This window comes from Brienomyrus brachyistius, chromosome 16 (assembly GCF_023856365.1).
Source record: "Brienomyrus brachyistius isolate T26 chromosome 16, BBRACH_0.4, whole genome shotgun sequence".
NCBI classification, from domain to species: domain Eukaryota; kingdom Metazoa; phylum Chordata; class Actinopteri; order Osteoglossiformes; family Mormyridae; genus Brienomyrus; species Brienomyrus brachyistius.
In genome coordinates, this window is record NC_064548.1 from 20,003,076 (window position 1) to 20,022,700 (window position 19,625).

General features: G+C 41.8%; 2 protein-coding genes across 52 annotated transcripts in view; one reads left to right on the forward strand and one right to left on the reverse strand.

Moving 5' to 3' along the window:
• Nucleotides 1-11,093, forward strand: part of LOC125709420 (uncharacterized) — a 57,198-nt gene extending 46,105 nt beyond the window's left edge. For 19 of the 50 annotated variants that reach the window (XM_048977851.1, XM_048977844.1, XM_048977839.1 and 16 more), the window contains 12 exons: nucleotides 11-49; nucleotides 705-743; nucleotides 1,398-1,436; nucleotides 2,090-2,128; nucleotides 2,783-2,821; nucleotides 3,480-3,515; nucleotides 4,170-4,207; nucleotides 4,863-4,902; nucleotides 5,557-5,595; nucleotides 6,254-6,289; nucleotides 7,638-7,718; nucleotides 8,590-11,093. In XM_048977851.1, the coding sequence (XP_048833808.1) occupies nucleotides 11-49; nucleotides 705-743; nucleotides 1,398-1,436; nucleotides 2,090-2,128; nucleotides 2,783-2,821; nucleotides 3,480-3,515; nucleotides 4,170-4,207; nucleotides 4,863-4,902; nucleotides 5,557-5,595; nucleotides 6,254-6,289; nucleotides 7,638-7,696 (443 nt within the window). In that variant the 3' untranslated portion in view covers nucleotides 7,697-7,718; nucleotides 8,590-11,093. Of the gene's footprint in view, nucleotides 1-10; nucleotides 50-704; nucleotides 744-1,397; nucleotides 1,437-2,089; nucleotides 2,129-2,782; nucleotides 2,822-3,479; nucleotides 3,516-4,169; nucleotides 4,209-4,862; nucleotides 4,903-5,556; nucleotides 5,596-6,253; nucleotides 6,290-7,637; nucleotides 7,719-8,589 lie in introns of all 50 variants that reach the window. The other 31 variants (XM_048977846.1, XM_048977810.1, XM_048977847.1 and 28 more) reach the window with 29 other exon arrangements.
• LOC125709440 (ras-related protein Rab-5B-like) lies at nucleotides 10,222-18,351 on the reverse strand. Of its 2 annotated transcripts, XM_048977887.1 has the most exons (6): nucleotides 18,170-18,347; nucleotides 16,627-16,877; nucleotides 16,176-16,327; nucleotides 15,797-15,919; nucleotides 15,221-15,314; nucleotides 10,222-14,992 (listed from the first exon to the last, which is right to left on the reverse strand). In XM_048977887.1, exons 2-6 carry the CDS (start codon nucleotides 16,784-16,786, stop codon nucleotides 14,880-14,882), a joined length of 642 nt encoding a protein of 213 aa, XP_048833844.1. In that variant the 5' UTR covers nucleotides 16,787-16,877; nucleotides 18,170-18,347; the 3' UTR covers nucleotides 10,222-14,879. The 2 variants fall into 2 exon arrangements, with proteins under 2 accessions (XP_048833844.1, XP_048833845.1); XM_048977888.1 differs by lacking the exons at nucleotides 10,222-14,992; nucleotides 15,221-15,314 and adding an exon at nucleotides 15,392-15,476 and having other exon boundaries at nucleotides 15,744-15,919; nucleotides 18,170-18,351.
• Nucleotides 18,352-19,625: the final 1,274 nt, after the last annotated feature.

Below are 19,625 nucleotides of genomic sequence, written 5' to 3' on the forward strand. Positions count from 1 at the left end.
CTTCTCTCAGCAGTCCGTCTGATGAATGAGAGACCAGACAACACAGAAGGTAACACAATCTCTTTACGCCGGAATAGTGAAGAATAGTAAATGTTTCTGTGAAATGTGCACAAGCTGTATGTTCCTGGCTTTGCAACAAAAGGACATTAACAGAACATAAAGCTAGTATGTAGTATGTACTAGCTTCTGGCTAGTAGAGGCTAGTTCCATTCCTGATAGTCATTCCCTGTTAAATTACTGAAGTCTTCCTGTGTTTCTCCCTGCCTTTAGTATCATCATTGCTTTACTTTCTGATTCGCAATTTGTGTTTGTTAAATAAACCCTGATTTATTGGAGCTTCTACATGAATCGTCCTTCTGCCATCATGCCGCACCATGATCAGTCTGGAGTGACACTTCTCGTGTGGTAGAGGGAACTCCATGCAGTATTGGTTCGCTGACTGAAGGGGGCATAGATGGGACATAGGTCATGAGGAGCCTGTGGGTGGGGTGGGGTACCTGTTCACTGTGGGACCTGTAAATCAGCACCAATGACTTTTGCAAATAGGGAGATACACAATAACAATTGTGATTTACTAACAGGTTAAATATATAAGTATATGGACACATGAAACTGGAAAAGTAATTTTATTTAAACCATTGAACATCATGCTGACTGATGGCTGAAACCAAAAGCTTTTGGGTCATGCTGTTTACTTCTCTCAGCAGTCCGTCTGATGAATGAGAGACCAGACAACACAGAAGGTAACACAATCTCTTTACGCCGGAATAGTGAAGAATAGTAAATGTTTCTGGGAAATGTGCACAAGCTGTATGTTCCTGGCTTTGCAACAAAAGAACGTTAACAGAACATAAAGCTAGTGTGTAGTATGTACTAGCTTCTGGCTAGTAGAGGCTAGTTCCATTCCTGATAGTCATTCCCTGTTAAATTACTGAAGTTGTCCTGTGTTTCTCCCTGCCTTTAGTATCATCATTGCTTTACTTTCTGATTCACAATTTGTGTTTGTTAAATAAACCCTGATTTATTGGAGCTTCTACATGAATCGTCCTTCCGCCATCATGCCGCACCATGATCAGTCTGGAGTGACCCTTCTCGTGTGGTAGAGGGAACTCCATGCAGTATTGGTTTGCAGACTGAAGGGGGCATAGATGGGACATAGGTCATGCGGAGCCTGTGGGTGGGGTGGGGTACCTGTTCACTGTGGGACCTGTAAATCGGCACCAATGACTTTTGCAAATACGGAGATACACAATAATAATTGCGATTTACTAACAGGTTAAATATATAAGTATATAGACACATGAAACTGGAAAAGTAATTTTATTTAAACAATTGTACATCATGGTGACTGAGGCTGAAACCAAAAGCTTTTGGGTCTTGCTGTTTACTTCTCTCAGCAGACCGTCTGATGAGTGAGAGACCAGACAACACAGAAGGTAACACAATCTCTTTACGCCAGAATAGTGAAGAATAGTAAATGTTTCTGGGAAATGTGCACAAGCACTATGTTCCTGGCTTTGCAACAAAAGAACGTTAACAGAACATAAAGCTAGTATGTATTATGTACTAGCTTCTGGCTAGTAGAGGCTAGTTCCATTCCTGATAGTCATTCCCTGTTAAATTACTGAAGTCGTCCTGTGTGTCTCCCTGCCTTTAGTATCATCATTGCTTTACTTTCTGATTCACAATTTGTGTTTGTTAAATAAACCCTGATTTATTGGAGCTTCTACATGAATCGCCTTCCGCCATCATGCCGCACCATGATCAGTCTGGAGTGACCCTTCTCGTGTGGTAGAGGGAACTCCATGCAGTATTGGTTCGCTGACTGAAGGGGGCATAGATGGGACATAGGTCATGCGGAGCCTGTGGGTGGGGTGGGGTACCTGTTCACTGTGGGACCTGTAAATCGGCACCAATGACTTTTGCAAATACTGAGATACACAATAACAATTGTGATTTACTAACAGGTTAAATATATAAGTATATAGACACATGAAACTGGAAAAGTAATTTTATTTAAACAATTGTACATCATGGTGACTGAGGCTGAAACCAAAAGCTTTTGGGTCTTGCTGTTTACTTCTCTCAGCAGACCGTCTGATGAGTGAGAGACCAGACAACACAGAAGGTAACACAATCTCTTTACGCCGGAATAGTGAAGAATAGTAAATGTTTCTGGGAAATGTGCACAAGCTGTATGTTCCTGGCTTTGCAACAAAAGAACGTTAACAGAACATGAAGCTAGTATGTAGTATGTACTAGCTTCTGGCTAGTAGAGGCTAGTTCCATTCCTGATAGTCATTCCCTGTTAAATTACTGAAGTTGTCCTGTGTTTCTCCCTGCCTTTAGTATCATCATTGCTTTACTTTCTGATTCACAATTTGTGTTTGTTAAATAAACCCTGATTTATTGGAGCTTCTACATGAATCGTCCTTCCGCCATCATGCCGCACCATGATCAGTCTGGAGTGACCCTTCTCGTGTGGTAGAGGGAACTCCATGCAGTATTGGTTCGCTGACTGAAGGGGGCATACATGGGACATAGGTCATGCGGAGCCTGTGGGTGGGGTGGGGTACCTGTTCACTGTGGGACCTGTAAATCGGCACCAATGACTTTTGCAAATACTGAGATACACAATAACAATTGTGATTTACTAACAGGTTAAATATATAAGTATATAGACACATGAAACTGGAAAAGTAATTTTATTTAAACAATTGTACATCATGGTGACTGAGGCTGAAACCAAAAGCTTTTGGGTCTTGCTGTTTACTTCTCTCAGCAGACCGTCTGATGAGTGAGAGACCAGAAAACACAGAAGGTAACACAATCTCTTTACGCCGGAATAGTGAAGAATAGTAAATGTTTCTGGGAAATGTGCACAAGCTGTATGTTCCTGGCTTTGCAACAAAAGAACGTTAACAGAACATAAAGCTAGTGTGTAGTATGTACTAGCTTCTGGCTAGTAGAGGCTAGTTCTATTCCTGATAGTCATTCCCTGTTAAATTACTGAAGTTGTCCTGTGTTTCTCCCTGCCTTTAGTATCATCATTGCTTTACTTTCTGATTCACAATTTGTGTTTGTTAAATAAACCCTGATTTATTGGAGCTTCTACATGAATCGTCCTTCCGCCATCATGCCGCACCATGATCAGTCTGGAGTGACCCTTCTCGTGTGGTAGAGGGAACTCCATGCAGTATTGGTTCGCTGACTGAAGGGGGCATAGATGGGACATAGGTCATGAGGGGCCTGTGGGTGGGGTGGGGTACCTGTTCACTGTGGGACCTGTAAATCGGCACCAATGACTTTTGCAAATAGGGAGATACACAATAACAATTGTGATTTACTAACAGGTTAAATATATAAGTATATGGACACATGAAACTGGAAAAGTAATTTTATTTAATCAATTGTACATCATGGTGACTGATGGCTGAAACCAAAAGCTTTTGGGTCATGCTGTTTACTTCTCTCTGCAGACCGTCTGATGAGTGAGAGACCAGAAAACACAGAAGGTAACACAATCTCTTTACGCCGGAATAGTGAAGAATAGTAAATGTTTCTGGGAAATGTGCACAAGCTGTATGTTCCTGGCTTTGCAACAAAAGAACGTTAACAGAACATAAAGCTAGTGTGTAGTATGTACTAGCTTCTGGCTAGTAGAGGCTAGTTCCATTCCTGATAGTCATTCCCTGTTAAATTACTGAAGTCTTCCTGTGTTTCTCCCTGCCTTTAGTATCATCATTGCTTTACTTTCTGATTCACAATTTGTGTTTGTTAAATAAACCCTGATTTATTGGAGCTTCTACATGAATCGTCCTTCCGCCATCATGCCGCACCATGATCAGTCTGGAGTGACCCTTCTCGTGTGGTAGAGGGAACTCCATGCAGTATTGGTTCGCTGACTGAAGGGGGCATACATGGGACATAGGTCATGCGGAGCCTGTGGGTGGGGTGGGGTACCTGTTCACTGTGGGACCTGTAAATCGGCACCAATGACTTTTGCAAATACTGAGATACACAATAACAATTGTGATTTACTAACAGGTTAAATATATAAGTATATAGACACATGAAACTGGAAAAGTAATTTTATTTAAACAATTGTACATCATGGTGACTGAGGCTGAAACCAAAAGCTTTTGGGTCTTGCTGTTTACTTCTCTCAGCAGACCGTCTGATGAGTGAGAGACCAGAAAACACAGAAGGTAACACAATCTCTTTACGCCGGAATAGTGAAGAATAGTAAATGTTTCTGGGAAATGTGCACAAGCTGTATGTTCCTGGCTTTGCAACAAAAGAACGTTAACAGAACATAAAGCTAGTGTGTAGTATGTACTAGCTTCTGGCTAGTAGAGGCTAGTTCTATTCCTGATAGTCATTCCCTGTTAAATTACTGAAGTTGTCCTGTGTTTCTCCCTGCCTTTAGTATCATCATTGCTTTACTTTCTGATTCACAATTTGTGTTTGTTAAATAAACCCTGATTTATTGGAGCTTCTACATGAATCGTCCTTCCGCCATCATGCCGCACCATGATCAGTCTGGAGTGACCCTTCTCGTGTGGTAGAGGGAACTCCATGCAGTATTGGTTCGCTGACTGAAGGGGGCATAGATGGGACATAGGTCATGAGGGGCCTGTGGGTGGGGTGGGGTACCTGTTCACTGTGGGACCTGTAAATCGGCACCAATGACTTTTGCAAATAGGGAGATACACAATAACAATTGTGATTTACTAACAGGTTAAATATATAAGTATATGGACACATGAAACTGGAAAAGTAATTTTATTTAATCAATTGTACATCATGGTGACTGATGGCTGAAACCAAAAGCTTTTGGGTCATGCTGTTTACTTCTCTCTGCAGACCGTCTGATGAGTGAGAGACCAGAAAACACAGAAGGTAACACAATCTCTTTACGCCGGAATAGTGAAGAATAGTAAATGTTTCTGGGAAATGTGCACAAGCTGTATGTTCCTGGCTTTGCAACAAAAGAACGTTAACAGAACATAAAGCTAGTGTGTAGTATGTACTAGCTTCTGGCTAGTAGAGGCTAGTTCCATTCCTGATAGTCATTCCCTGTTAAATTACTGAAGTCTTCCTGTGTTTCTCCCTGCCTTTAGTATCATCATTGCTTTACTTTCTGATTCACAATTTGTGTTTGTTAAATAAACCCTGATTTATTGGAGCTTCTACATGAATCGTCCTTCCGCCATCATGCCGCACCATGATCAGTCTGGAGTGACCCTTCTCGTGTGGTAGAGGGAACTCCATGCAGTATTGGTTCGCTGACTGAAGGGGGCATACATGGGACATAGGTCATGCGGAGCCTGTGGGTGGGGTGGGGTACCTGTTCACTGTGGGACCTGTAAATCGGCACCAATGACTTTTGCAAATACTGAGATACACAATAACAATTGTGATTTACTAACAGGTTAAATATATAAGTATATAGACACATGAAACTGGAAAAGTAATTTTATTTAAACAATTGTACATCATGGTGACTGAGGCTGAAACCAAAAGCTTTTGGGTCATGCTGTTTACTTCTCTCAGCAGTCCGTCTGATGAATGAGAGACCAGACAACACAGAAGGTAACACAATCTCTTTACGCCGGAATAGTGAAGAATAGTAAATGTTTCTGGGAAATGTGCACAAGCTGTATGTTCCTGGCTTTGCAACAAAAGAACGTTAACAGAACATAAAGCTAGTGTGTAGTATGTACTAGCTTCTGGCTAGTAGAGGCTAGTTCCATTCCTGATAGTCATTCCCTGTTAAATTACTGAAGTTGTCCTGTGTTTCTCCCTGCCTTTAGTATCATCATTGCTTTACTTTCTGATTCACAATTTGTGTTTGTTAAATAAACCCTGATTTATTGGAGCTTCTACATGAATCGTCCTTCCGCCATCATGCTGCACCATGATCAGTCTGGAGTGACCCTTCTCGTGTGGTAGAGGGAACTCCATGCAGTATTGGTTCGCTGACTGAAGGGGGCATACATGGGACATAGGTCATGCGGAGCCTGTGGGTGGGGTGGGGTACCTGTTCACTGTGGGACCTGTAAATCGGCACCAATGACTTTTGCAAATAGGGAGATACACAATAACAATTGTGATTTACTAACAGGTTAAATATATAAGTATATGGACACATGAAACTGGAAAAGTAATTTTATTTAATCAATTGTACATCATGGTGACTGATGGCTGAAACCAAAAGCTTTTGGGTCATGCTGTTTACTTCTCTCTGCAGACCGTCTGATGAATGAGAGACCAGAAAACACAGAAGGTAACACAATCTCTTTACGCCGGAATAGTGAAGAATAGTAAATGTTTCTGGGAAATGTGCAGAAGCTGTATGTTCCTGGCTTTGCTTGTCCTGATTTGCACTCCCTCATTTTATCTAAGTTTTTCTTTTATCGTTTGTTTTTTACATTTCATTTATATAGTTTAGCTGTTTGTTTTTCATGCTTGTTACGGGCCCAAGCACGACCGGTGCTGAATACCTGTTGTTTTTATATATTCTTATCAGTTCTACCCGTTTTATGGATTCTGATTAAACTGTTTAGATGATGATGATGATGATGATGATGATGATGATGATGATGATGATGATGAGCTTTCAAACAAGTTTCCGTTATCAGGGTATATGACCTGTTTTTTCATTCCTGTACAACTACTGTTAGTATTTGTCTGGGAAATATAACATGACTTCAACATGTTTTAGTTGAACATTTTAATATATAAAAGTACATAAATAAAGGGTCCTAGCTGGTATGATTTAGTTTCCATGGTTATTCACACCACTGTTTATAATGGTTGACCACAGCTGTTGACCGGACCCTTGTTATTAGTATTACAATAGTGTACTGTTGGACTGAAGGATATTGTTAAATGTTGTCGGTGCTTTGGTTATGTGCACCGAGTATTTGGGGAAGGAAGATTCATGGCTGTGAGGTCACCAGTTTTGCAGAGTGATGGAATGGTAGACGGCTGCAGTTCATGTAAAATAATAAGTGGTCAGTGGCTGCTTTCCGGAAAAGCTGAGTGGAATAAGGCCATGCAGGCATGAAGGTCAGTTTTGGTGTTTTCTGTACATTGAATGTGTGAGCTTTAGGTTTTAAATCTGGTACATTTTCTGCTTGCTTTGGTGTACTCCGTAATTTACCTCATACGGAATTACTTGTAAATTTGTACTTTTACCAACTGAAAAGGTGATTGTACAGAGTTGTATCCTGATATCATTATTTTAAGATGCCAGATCCATTCCTTTTTTCAGTTGTATGGTGTATTGTTGCATTGGACTGAAATAAGTTTATAGAATTCGGAGAGTAACTTATTAGTTTTTAAGTTTTTGATGGCTATTAATAAGGCTGGTTTGGAGTTCTGTGCTCTTAAGTCTGTCTGTTATAATGGCTGGCTATTGTGTCTGCAGTCTTTGGAATCAGAGTTACCAAATTTTTACAAACTTGTTTTAATTTTGAACTTATAGAGATTTTCTACTGCTTTGCAACTGTCCTGTTTCTTTGTGGGGTTTTGTGTTCAGAAAATATAGCTAGAGCCATTTTTTCATTGTAGCAGACAAGGAATGTTTGTCAAGCAAAACCGAAGTTTATCAGAATATTTTAATGTTTCAGATACTGTTAAATTTGAAGACAATAATGGAGAGCATGTTGAGATGCAGATGGGACCTTAGTGTGAGTCACTCTGACATACAGGTAAGCATCACCGCAGACCCACTGCACTTTTATTTAACAGACACTTTTGTCCAAAGCCACATACGAGTGAGGATCAGAGGGGAGTCCTGACAGTGTCCTTCCAGCAGTTTAAGAGCCTAAAGGTCCATTTATACTCGACGCTCACAGTGCATTCGCTTACGCATCATGGCTGCCAGGCGTATCCTGCAGTCATTCTGCACGTCCTTTGTGCAGCTCCTGAGGAAACAACATTACACATGAGATGTAATACCACCAAACATATAGGGGGCAGTATTGACTGTTTCATATAGACTGTTTTATATGTACTATTCTACATTGTCATAACTGAAATAACTTCATAAATATTCTGTAATTGTTCAGTTTATTAGCAACATTTTCAGATCATTTTGTTATACTTTAATGACTATTGTTGAGTGGAAGTGGAATTGTTGCTTCCCCCTTGTAGCAGAACATATTAGACATGAAAAAGTTAAAAAAAAATAAATAAATAAATAAATAAATCACAAGATTAAAAAACTTGGGAAACGCTTATTCCAAACACCAGGAACATCTCGTAACACAGATGAGACCAGGTTCTTGCCAATATCCTTTTAGCAATGCACATCACTGTGGGTCCATGCAGGTTATTAAAGTTCTGCGGCATGTAACAGGGTGTCAGATAGTACCTATATGAAAGAATCTACAGTGACTAATACAGACACTCAAGGAACAACTGAACCAGTCATGCAAAGGTTTGACATGAAAACTAAACATGGACCACAAAGGGGAGTAGTTATGGTGAGGAGACACCATGAAAAAGGCAGAGAAGGACAAACATGAATCCATAATGGTGAAAAATAGCAAACAGTGATCTCTCATTGTTTCTCTGCAGGTGTGACCAAGCCGCAGATGAGGACACATAAGGGATAACCAAAAACTGGTCAAAATGTAAATTGTGAGACAATTTACAGCTGTTGAAATAACTGAGACCACTCTATATTTTTAAACAAATCTGCATTTTTAAATCATGGTTTAATCGTGGTTTTTGCTGGCAGAAGACTAAGCTGAGCTGCAGGATGCGTTGAGGTTCAAAATTTGTAAGACAGCAGTGCACAAGAATAAGGTGAAGCAGGAGTAACTGGGAACGACCAGAAACCAGCCAGGTCAAGGACGGAAGTGACATTCTAATGCCAGAGATGACCGTTAACTTATCCAGCAGTTCCTCATGAATCGTAGAATGACAGCAAGTGACTTTCAAAAGGAACAGGAAACATTTAGTGCAGGTGTGAAGCGCACTGTTAGGACAGTGTGTATCAGGCTCCTAGAAGCAAGACTGAAGGCCCATAAAGCAAGGAAGAAGCCCTTCAATAATGAGAAACAGGGAAGAACCAGGCTGCAGTTTGCAGAAAAATATATATTAATATAATAATATAATATTATTCACAGAAGTACACACATAAACCGAGAAATGAGTGAAACAAAAACATTTTCCACAGCCGTACATTTTTAAATATTGTTCATTCATTTTAAATATTTATTATTAGGGGAATTTGTTTTTTGTACTTTGCGAAAATTCAAGAAAAATGTATTACAGAATCAAATTGAGGTTGAGTTCCTTTTAACTTCCAAAGTTTACATGAATGTTGATGTTACTCAGTATGTGGTTCCTGAGAGGTGCCAATTATTAATTTCCTCACCCTGATTTCACTGGAACTAAACTGCAATGTTACCATGGTGCTTAGCAGAGGTGGATAATTCAGGTCCAGAATGTAATAATCCAGTCCCAGATTTTGTTTCAACCTACCAGCTGAGTTCTCTCTTACTGTGATTCTTTATGCTGAATTGGTTGGTTGAAACAAATCTTGGTCTGGATTTTAGCTGTATAAATTATAAATCATGGGTTTCTTTTGGGTATTATATTGGACTTATCTGTAAGAGGAAGTTACATTCTGATACGAGTTAAATAAATACCAAAATGTTATTTTTATACACTCGTTTTATGCGCTTTTTTAGTCAGTTAAAAAAAAACTGCACTTTAACAGTCTTAACAGTTTTCCTAGCTAATATTATCCTTTGTTTATTTTTGGTAGCATTTTACTTGAGGGGGCACTTGTTCCTTCGTAGCTCATTAGTAGTTCACAAAGGTTTACAGCATTAACAGCTCATTAACAGTTAGCAACAAATAAAGTAACTACTGTAAAACCTCGCATTGCGAGCATATTTCGTTCCAGAAACGTGCTCGTAATCTAAAGCACTAGTATATCACAGCAAATTTTCCCATTAGAAATAATGGAGACTCATGATTCGTTCCACAACCCAAAAATATTAATAAAAAACTAACGATTAATACAAAATATAAAGTAAAAATACATAACACAAATTAACCTGCAATATACCTTTGAAAAGAATAGTGGATGGTGTGAGGGAGAGGAGAAGAGGAGGGTTAATTTGTAGGATAATATTCAGTATAACTAACGGAATCACTGCGATCTGTTGGCTCACTTAGGTTCCTTGTTAACGTCACAAAAAAAAACTCATCTACTGACAGCCGCTTTTGCCTCCTTTTCCATTTCGCGGAAATGTGGACATTGCATTTTCGTTAAACAGATTCATCGCTCGCACTGCTACACCCTTATTCGGGTGGTGCTTTTCTACTAAATTTTGACTACACGAGTGAAGCACGCTGATTGAGACCGAACATGGGAGACGATTACCCACAATCCCACAGCGAGAAAGAGAAGAACCATCGGCTCAGTTGTGATCACGTGATGCTAGGCAGGTAAAGCGTATACGTAATACTCGTATTGCAAGCCCTCGCTCATTTATCAAGGTAAAATTAATTTTAAAATTTTGCTCGTCTTGCAAAACACTTGCAAACTAAGTTACTCGCAATCCGAGGTTTGACTGTACTTCAGATAAAAGATACATCATGATTCATTACTGAGGATCGAACATGAGATCAGTATTTCACCTTTCTTAATCATTATTTGTTCCATCATTAGCCCCTTCAGTAGCTCACAATTTAACAGATATTATGCCAAATATAGTGCTTGAGATAATAGATGCATCACAATTCATTAATGATGAACAAACATGAGATCTTTATGCAACTAAGACTTTGTGGTTAATTAATACATAACTAAAAGATTAATAGTTCATACGATATTATTTGTCCTCAAGTAAAATGTTACCTAATTTTTTGTTATTTCCTATTTTTTGTTATTTTTGTTTTTTTTTCTGGATTTGATGCAACCTGTAGCACTGTCACCATCACTAACGAGCTACATCATCAAAGAAAATAGGGGGCAACTCAAATAGCCCAGGGGCCTCTGACCGTCTCTATGCCATGTATGGCACTAACAAATAAACAAATAAATAAAGTTTGTTTCAGGTTGACACATGCCTTGTGTGTGTAAATGAGAATGGGCCTTTGATACTGAGTCTTTGAGTCTTTGAACAGGGACAGGGTATGATAGAAGGTTGCAGATAGTGCTATTTGGAGTATGAAGAAAAGCCTTGACACTGGGTTTTTCAAGTTTAATGCTATTCCACTGTATATCCATAACATTCCACCAGGGGCGTGAAATCACATTTCTTATCCTTAAAACAATAAAATTGCCTTGTTCAGTCCTGTCTTGTACACATGTGGTACACATTTCTGAAGCTGTTCAAATGGGTAGTGTTTATTTGTTGATACATTAGCTCATATAATTTGATTGGATAAGAAGGTAAGCAGTTAAATGTGTCATGGCAGGGCATCACGAAGGAGGGACGATCCAAGTAACGACTCTCAGAAAAAGGGGTGTATTAACAAATAGAACATAGAGTACAGGAAAGGAAAGGTTTCCTGCAAGGGCTCAAAACTAAACAGGACAAACATGAAGTAACAAACTAACCACAAGGACAACTAAAACTAAAACTAGGAACTCGTGGGTACCAAGCAAGGGGTCAAACGCTAATGACACAGGAACTAATACACAGTAACTATGGGGTAACCACTGAACACCGTTAACACAGGGCAAACAGCCACAATGACCAACTCACCCATGTTCAACTGCTGTTCACATGGACCAGGGAAGGACAGGAACTGATACTGACATAAATGCAAATATAAGGTGAAAGAAGTATAATGAAGGCAGACCGTTAAATATATCTTTAAATGGTCCCCGGCACGGTCCCCTTCCCGCCTTCTCTGTTTGTCTCTCGCGGGGCTCAGGCTGCATTTTCTGGTTTGGAAGCACATCTCGCTGTCCGCACTGCACCGGCAGTACATGGGCTTTCCAGTTTAGGTCTTGATGTGGATGCTCCCTCTGGTCATCTTGCTGCATCGTTACAGGCCAGGAAATATGGTGGAGGTTTCTATCTGGTGTGTGAAGAGCCCTTTCTGTAGTCTTGTTGACTACTGAGCTGATAGTGTTGAATGCAGTGGGTGTGCAGAAAATGCCCCTATCCAGAATGCCATGTTCATATCAAGTGAAGGATCATTCACAAATCATCTCTTGGGATCAGCAACTTCTTCAGCACACAGTGTTCTTAAAAACTGGAATCTTATTTTGATTTTCACATGTCGACTTTGAGTAACTGTGTATCGAATTTTAAAATGGAAAGTGTGTAGGAACCCTGCTTATTGCACCCCTTTTTCCTTAAGAATCGCGAACCTGGAGATCTTCATGGTGGCCATCTGTGTGGGTGAGCGGCTGCCAGAGTTGTTTCATAGTGCTGTGCGGTGCCCCCACCATATTCAGTTTTACCAGCCTCAGGATTATGAAAGTAGCAAAAGCAAACCTAGATACATGATTGGGAGAATGGATGCACACTATTTGAGGACTAGGCTGGTCATTGGTGCCACCTTCTGGCCATGCCATGTACTACATGGCTCAATGCTGGTATTGTGTGTTATAAATCAGGGGTTTAGCAGAAGCAAGATGATGCTCACTTAGCATGACCACTTGCCCGGATTTCTGGACAATCCGGTTTTCTCACCCTCTACCCAGACTGCTGTTGGGTGTCTCCTTTTAGCCCCTTTTTCCCTCCCCCTACCTACCTCCTCGTCAACAACTAGTGCTGCTCTCTCCAACCCCTAATCGCACGAAAAACACATACTATACAAGCCGAGAACAGCCATGCTTTCAAATATTGTTAATGCCATTCTTTAGAGATAGCAAGATAATTGTTGTGATACACTCTTCGTGAGCCTTATTCCTCTCTTTTGGACACAGGTGTCCTCCTTTTTCATCCATAGTCCTCCTTTTTGGACGCAGGTGTCCTCCTTTTTCATCCATAGTCCTCCTTTTTGGACGCAGGTGTCCTCCTTTTTCATCCATAGTCCTCCTTTTTGGACGCAGGTGTCCTCCTTTTTGAACACAAGTGTGTTCCTTTTTAGTCATGCTCGTGGTCACCCTATACTCACTACAGAGATGCACAATTAATCACTGGCCATACATTGTCAAAAATACAGTTAATAATATATTAAGGTATTTTTCTAGCTGTTGCCCAGTAGCTCATAGAACAATGAAGAAAGCAGCCTGATAAAAAGTCCGTCAAATAGCCATCGTATGGTAAACCTTTTTCAGGTCTAAGTTTTAGCTGCATCATGGTGCCTTGGTGTGAGATGGTGTCAAATTCCTGGCTTAAGGTTCAGAGTGACCAAAACAAGTTCTTTCTGTCCCCATATTTTTACTTTCCTTCATGTATTCACAAAGGTCCGTCCAACATGCGGGAGTGTCATGCCCCTCCGAACCCTCCTACCACCCAGATATACAATGAAATATTTATCTATGAAGCGGCACCTTCTGTTGAGGGGTAAAGTTTGGATTTAGTGCATCAAATATCCCTGCATTGTCCTTTGTGGATTGTGCCAAAATGGACATTACCAAAGCAGCCCCCCCCAAAAAAAAACTCAACTGCTTACATGCTTTGAGCTTCCTCATACAAAGAGAGAACCTCACAATTCGCACCACTATACTCTCTGCACCTATTGCCCTTCTCAACCATCCTCTCATCCTGCTCAAGGTTGTATGACAAACATGCCGAAAAGTGCTGAAGCACAACAGATTTCTAGGTGAGATTGAAGGTGATCTCAGCTGCTGTTTATAGGTGTCACCAGACTGTACTCCCCAGCCAGCCTTCGAAACCCACAGCTCAGCTCCCTGTGGGAACGTATCTGTCGGCTATTGATTAGGTTGACTGGATCGGTGGATAAAATGCATGTTACTCAACCCTTTCACCTTAAATATAGAACAATACAATTCCCTGCTTTATTCAATATTGCTTATTATATTAGTATTATCATAATAATGTTATAATATTCACACAGTATCATATATAATGTCACTGTAAATTAACATTCCAAAAGGAGAAGATGCGTAGAAGCTGATCCACAGAAGCATGTAGGTCCGCCTGGACACACATAACCATGACTTGGAAAAGACAGGGTCAGAACCAGCACTGGAGGCCGACAAAAAAAAAGTGTGCGGTCCTCCAGGAATGCTGTAGCTATGTTCTGCATGGGGGGTCAGGCTTCCACCTCATCAACTAGTAGAAGAGGTGGAAGAGATCAGGAAACTCACAAACAGGTATTTTAAGTGTTTCTAGCTTGACTCTGTGTCTGATGCAAGAAATGGGGTAGTCCTGTCGGGTCCTTCATATAGTGGGAGCAACCATTTAGACTTTAAACTAACCAGAGTTTGAGCCACCTTGATGCCTTCTCCTTGTACTCCATCGCCTGGACTAAAACTAAACAACATTCCCTCCACCTCTGTCACTCATCAGCAGTGCTTCGTATTTTAAAAAAAGGCTGTTACTTAAATGTACATACTAAAAACTAGTGAAGGAAGAAAATGATGCTTTATGAAACACTTGCTGTATTTTTTGTCCCCACTACTAGATGGCGCTAAACGCAAAGCATGCTCCCAAAGCATGCTCCCAAGCAAACCAAGAGCACCATCTAGTGGGGTCAAAACATACAGCAAATGGTTCACAAAGCGTCATTTTGTCCCTCACCTCTCAATGGTGCTAGATAATACACAAAATAGCAGGACATTTTATTTTCTTATTGTCCTTTGGAATTTCCACCACTTCCTAGAGATGCTTCCCAAAGACGGCATTCCCAGCCGCTCGGGATCGTTCCCTCAGGCTGCAGCAGGCTTGGGGCCTGGAGCAGTGCCCTGCAGTACAGCCCCATTAGCTAGCACAGCAGCCCCAAAAAGGCTGGCCATTCGGCTCCTGAAGGTTCACCCCCCTGTGCCAAGCAGCATGCGTGGGGTTCTGGGTGTCCATCTTTGGCATCTTCTTGGCTGGAGACAGATTACTGGTTTTAAATAAGCCTGCTGTGTTGCGACCACACATACAGAACATTATAAACAAGCCGAACACAGGCGCAAAGGTTGAATGAAGAATGATCAGGTGCGGAATCAGCAAACTTTACTTAAATGATATGGGGCCCATAAGGCTTTTGGTAAAACATTCCTGGAATTAATGACATGGGCTGTACCACTGAGCACCCATATGGGGGCGGGGCTTACCAATAGCCAGGAACAGCTCATTGACATTCATGGCGGTCTTTGCGGAAGTCTCCAAGAACAGAAGGCCAGCATCTTCCGAGTAGGCCTGACCCTCCTGTCACAGCGGAAAGGTGAAGAGATGGGGGTAAGGCCATCTTACATCACACACCATCTCAGGCTCCATGTCAGCGCTGCTGTCAAGTTTGATCATCTAATACTCATGATCCGGGACAAATCCTGATACTGAAACACATGCTTCTGAGCACGTACCGCAAAACTGAAAATCAAAAACACATGCTGTAATGCCATTATTACGATCACCATAAATGGATTTTGTACACATTTTGCATATTGTTAAAATCCAAAGCTTTACTTTATATGTTACTATATACATGTAAGTATGTTTTAGGACACATACTGAATTTCAGTATTTTTAAGGAAAATGTAAATTTATCCCCATCATTTGGAATTTCTGGGTCTGGGGAATGGGACAGAATAGGAATGAGCTTCCAGTAGAAGAGTCTACCCCCACCCCGAACCGTACTCTTTCTGGGCACCGAGTGTCGGACCCCGCGAAGGCCCAGGCTGTCTGAGCACCTCGTACTCCACCATGCGCCGATCAGCCAGGTCAGCTTTGTTCCCTGCCAGGGCGATAACGATGCTGGGGTTGGCCTGCCTTTGGAGCTCCTTCACCCAAGCCTTGGCACGCTCAAATGTCTCCTAAACGGAGAGGAATCTCTCTGAACACACTCACTTGAGGGGGGGGGGGTTGGAGTATTTCTGAAGGTCCTGTGACCAGAAATGGGTAGTTCAGGTCCAGAGAGTAAAAGTCCAGTCCAAAATTTTGTTTCAACCAGCCAGTTCAATACTCTGTCACTCTTCATATTCAAATGGTTGGTTGAAGCAAAAACTTGGTCTGGACTTTTACTCTCTACACCTGAACTATTAACTTCTGCCTGTGACACAGTCAGCCTACCGGCTTGGTGATGTCGAACACCACGATGGCGGCCTGAGCACCTCGGTAATACATGGGAGCCAGACTGTGATAGCGCTCCTGCCCTGCAGTGTCCCAGATCTCGAACTTGATGGTTGTGTCATCTAGACACACTGACTGTGCCAGAAATGCAGCTAGGACCAAGAAAAGGGAGGTTGGGAAATATCATCACAGCAGGTGAGGGCTGATTTGCTTTTGAAGTTCCCAGCACACATTAGTCATCAAGAAATATGGAATCCTGATCCTGTGAATGTATGCTTTTCTCAAGCTTGCATTTGGCACTGTTGCGGGAACATGATACTTCATGGTCTTTCACGGTTAAACTCAACATTCTGAAGTTTTGCTGAGAAATCAGGTTTTAATGCTAACCTCCTCCTGCCTACTTAAACCTCAGATTTCGATGGTTATCCAGAGTGTTCTCCTGTGTGCTCACCTCCGATGGTGGTCTCTTGGAACTCGTCAAAATGGCCCTTCACGAAGCGCAAAACCAGGCTGGACTTGCCCACTGCCATGTCTCCCAGCAGCACCAACTTGAACTGGCAGATCTTCGTCTGCTGTGGGGGGTCATCTTCAGTACTTCCTCCGCTGGCCATTAGGAGGGGTTCCTCAGAAGAGGGGGGTCTGTGGCCAGCCTGCTCTTTTGACTGTGTGACTCCACCTCTGTCCTGCTGTCACTCTCTGCGTCTGAAACGACAATGTTAGCATGTTACTGATCTTGCCAAAAGGAGTAGAGCTCCAGGCAGCAGGTCCAAGAAGGGCTCCTGAAACACACAGCTTACTGCAAAGGGACAAAATAACAAGTGATGTTTCACAAAACATTCCAGGATGTAGCTCAGACATCACATGTCATTACTGCATCATTATTATTATTACCATCATTGATTATTTTCAGACCCGGGTTTGAGTCTCCACCTGGATCACATGTGTGTGGAGTTTGCATGTTCTTCCCATGTCGTCGTGGGGTTTCCTCCAGGTACTCCGGTTTCCCCCCACAGTCCAAAAGCATGCTGAGGTTAATTGGAGTTACTAAATTGCCCATAGGTGTGCATGTGTGAGTGAATGGTGTGTGAGTGTGCCCTGCGATGGGCTGGCCCCACATCCTGGGTTGTTCTCTGCCTCGTGCCCATTGCTTCCCAGATAGGCTCTGGACTCCCCGCAACCCAGTAGCATAAGCGGTTTGGAAAATGGATGGATGGATGATTATTTTCAAATGACAACCATTGTCCTAAAACTGGAATAACCTGTGGCCTGTCCTTCAAGGCACTGAAAGAAAAGCATATTCAGTAAGCAGCATGCACTTCCTGATTAGTACACTTCTCTTTGTAGAGGAAGTCAATGTCCCAGGTCTTTTCTGCAATATATGGACACACTCTGCCCAACTCTGACACTTCCGTTTATTACACAACATGCAAGGGTACACGGGGACACCAAGACAACATTATGATGAACACCATGCAGGAGGAACATATTCTGCTATCTTCACAACATTTCAGTATGGGTCCTAATTAGGAATTATGGTCTGTTTTCACACTGAAATCTCACAGCCAAAACATGTTTTTCAAGGTTCTCTGAGTCTTTGCTGTGTTTATATTAGCAGGAAAGTTAAAGCAGAACAAAATCAGTTAGAAATTCACAACCTCCAGAATCACGAAAGGACAACGCGGCTGCAGAAGGACGGGACTTTGAAACCTTACAGATAAAGCGCAACACACCCGTGGGTATCCTGCAGCGCGGAAATATACCATGCAAAAGTCTGCAATGACAGCAGCAGAGTGAGGGTATTTCAGGGAGTCCGCGTGTGTCCGTCTCAGTATGTGTCAGTATCTGACTATTAAGAGAATGAAAACTATAAAAATAACGAACAATATGAATTTCACATTCAAAGCAGACGAACGCCTTAGTGCAGCTTTACTGATTGTAGGAATGCAATGGTGAAGTCACAAATCCGACGCGTCCGAACTGGCGCATCAACGTACCTGAACTAAAACAGCTTCTTTAACGCCAGGACGAGGAGATGAGCGAAGACCTTTGCCGAAGGACAGACGAACGGTCGGACGGTCGCACACACGATCACTGCCTCCCAGCAGCCGGCAGCTCTCGGCACTGGACTCCCGAGCGCTGTCTGCTCTTCCGCACATGCGCACTAAGCGCACCATGGGTTTGAACCGCTGGCCGCAGGGCTTTGAAATGCATTCACACGTGTGACGTGCGATTCTGCATTTGTTTAACCAATGAATGAATAAAGCTGGCAGTATGACAGCAGACTGAAGTGACTTATTCCATATTTTCATATTCCTGTTTTACTCTAGATGACAATGATGCACTGTCTACGAAAGGTTAAAAGTACCGACTGTGATTCACATGCTAGGAAACAACAGAAAACATTTATTTTATTACTTATACAATATGCTCTGTAATAGAGAATTCCAGTTTAACTAAATGTGGAAGAATATGTAAACTGCACTCAGCGTCTCCCTGCTGTTACACTGATTTTGTAATGCTATTTACATGTCGAAGAACCACTTGTCATAGCATATAAAATATGGAGTTGCCACAATCGGGCTATTCCCCTCCAAAGTTATTTATTTTGTTCCCATTCCATGTTTGCATTGGTGTCTTCTGGATTCTTTAGTTTTCCTCTCACTGTCCAAAAATATGCCTTTAGTCAGATATCTTATCATATAGCTGGATCATGAAGCTGCCGGCATGGCGATGTGGGTAAGATTGAGAGAGAGAGAGAGAGAGAGAGAGATAGATAAAGATAAAGAGTGTAAGTACAAGGTGGAGCGTAACAGAGTTACCGAAATCAGCTGACAGCTGATGTCTATTTCGCTATAGTTTGGGGGAATGAATGAACAGTGTGCATTAGACATTTGTGTAATTTCTGCATTGTAATTATTGCATTGATGTAGCAATGACATTTTGAATGTGCAAATATGGTTGCTCAGGGAGTTGTTCTGTTTCCTCCTTCTCGTGCTGCGTGTGGAGTTTGTGGTGCTGTGTTTTTATTTCTTTTTTCTATAGTATCAAGCAGAATGAGGTCAAGAACCGACTCTTCAGTTTTTCTTGATTTATTAATTCTGCTACCAGATTAATTGTTTTTGTTTTTTCTTTTTTACAACATTTTCCTATCCTCTGGGGCACTTTAATGCACAGACTTACCTGGGCTGTGGCCTCGCGCGTGGCTGCTGTCTGGTGTCCAAGGCCAGCCCCTATGACGAAAATTACGTCACAATCGCTGCGCGCTGTCGTGAAGCTCGAATACTGCCATCACCTTCCCCAGGTGACACATTGTACTGTCGCCGCATCACCTTCCATCTGACAGCTCAAATAGCCCATGGGTCTCTGATCCAGCCAAATTCCCTGCTGGCTCGGCCAAGCAGGACGAGGGCCACTTTGTATTCTTTATTGCGATATGCTGATAAAATGAAA

What these genes read in the sequence shown, in the direction of transcription:
- LOC125709440 (XM_048977887.1), bottom strand. Translation starts at nt 16,786, where the DNA reads ATGGCCAGCGGAGGAAGTACTGAAGATGACCCCCCACAGCAGACGAAG. An exon ending in CCAAGAGACCACCATCGGAG is followed by an intron (nt 16,328 to 16,626) that starts GTGAGCACACAG and finishes TCTTGGTCCTAG; the next exon opens with CTGCATTTCTGGCACAGTCA. An exon ending in GGCGCATGGTGGAGTACGAG is followed by an intron (nt 15,315 to 15,796) that starts GTGCTCAGACAG and finishes CCGCTGTGACAG; the next exon opens with GAGGGTCAGGCCTACTCGGA.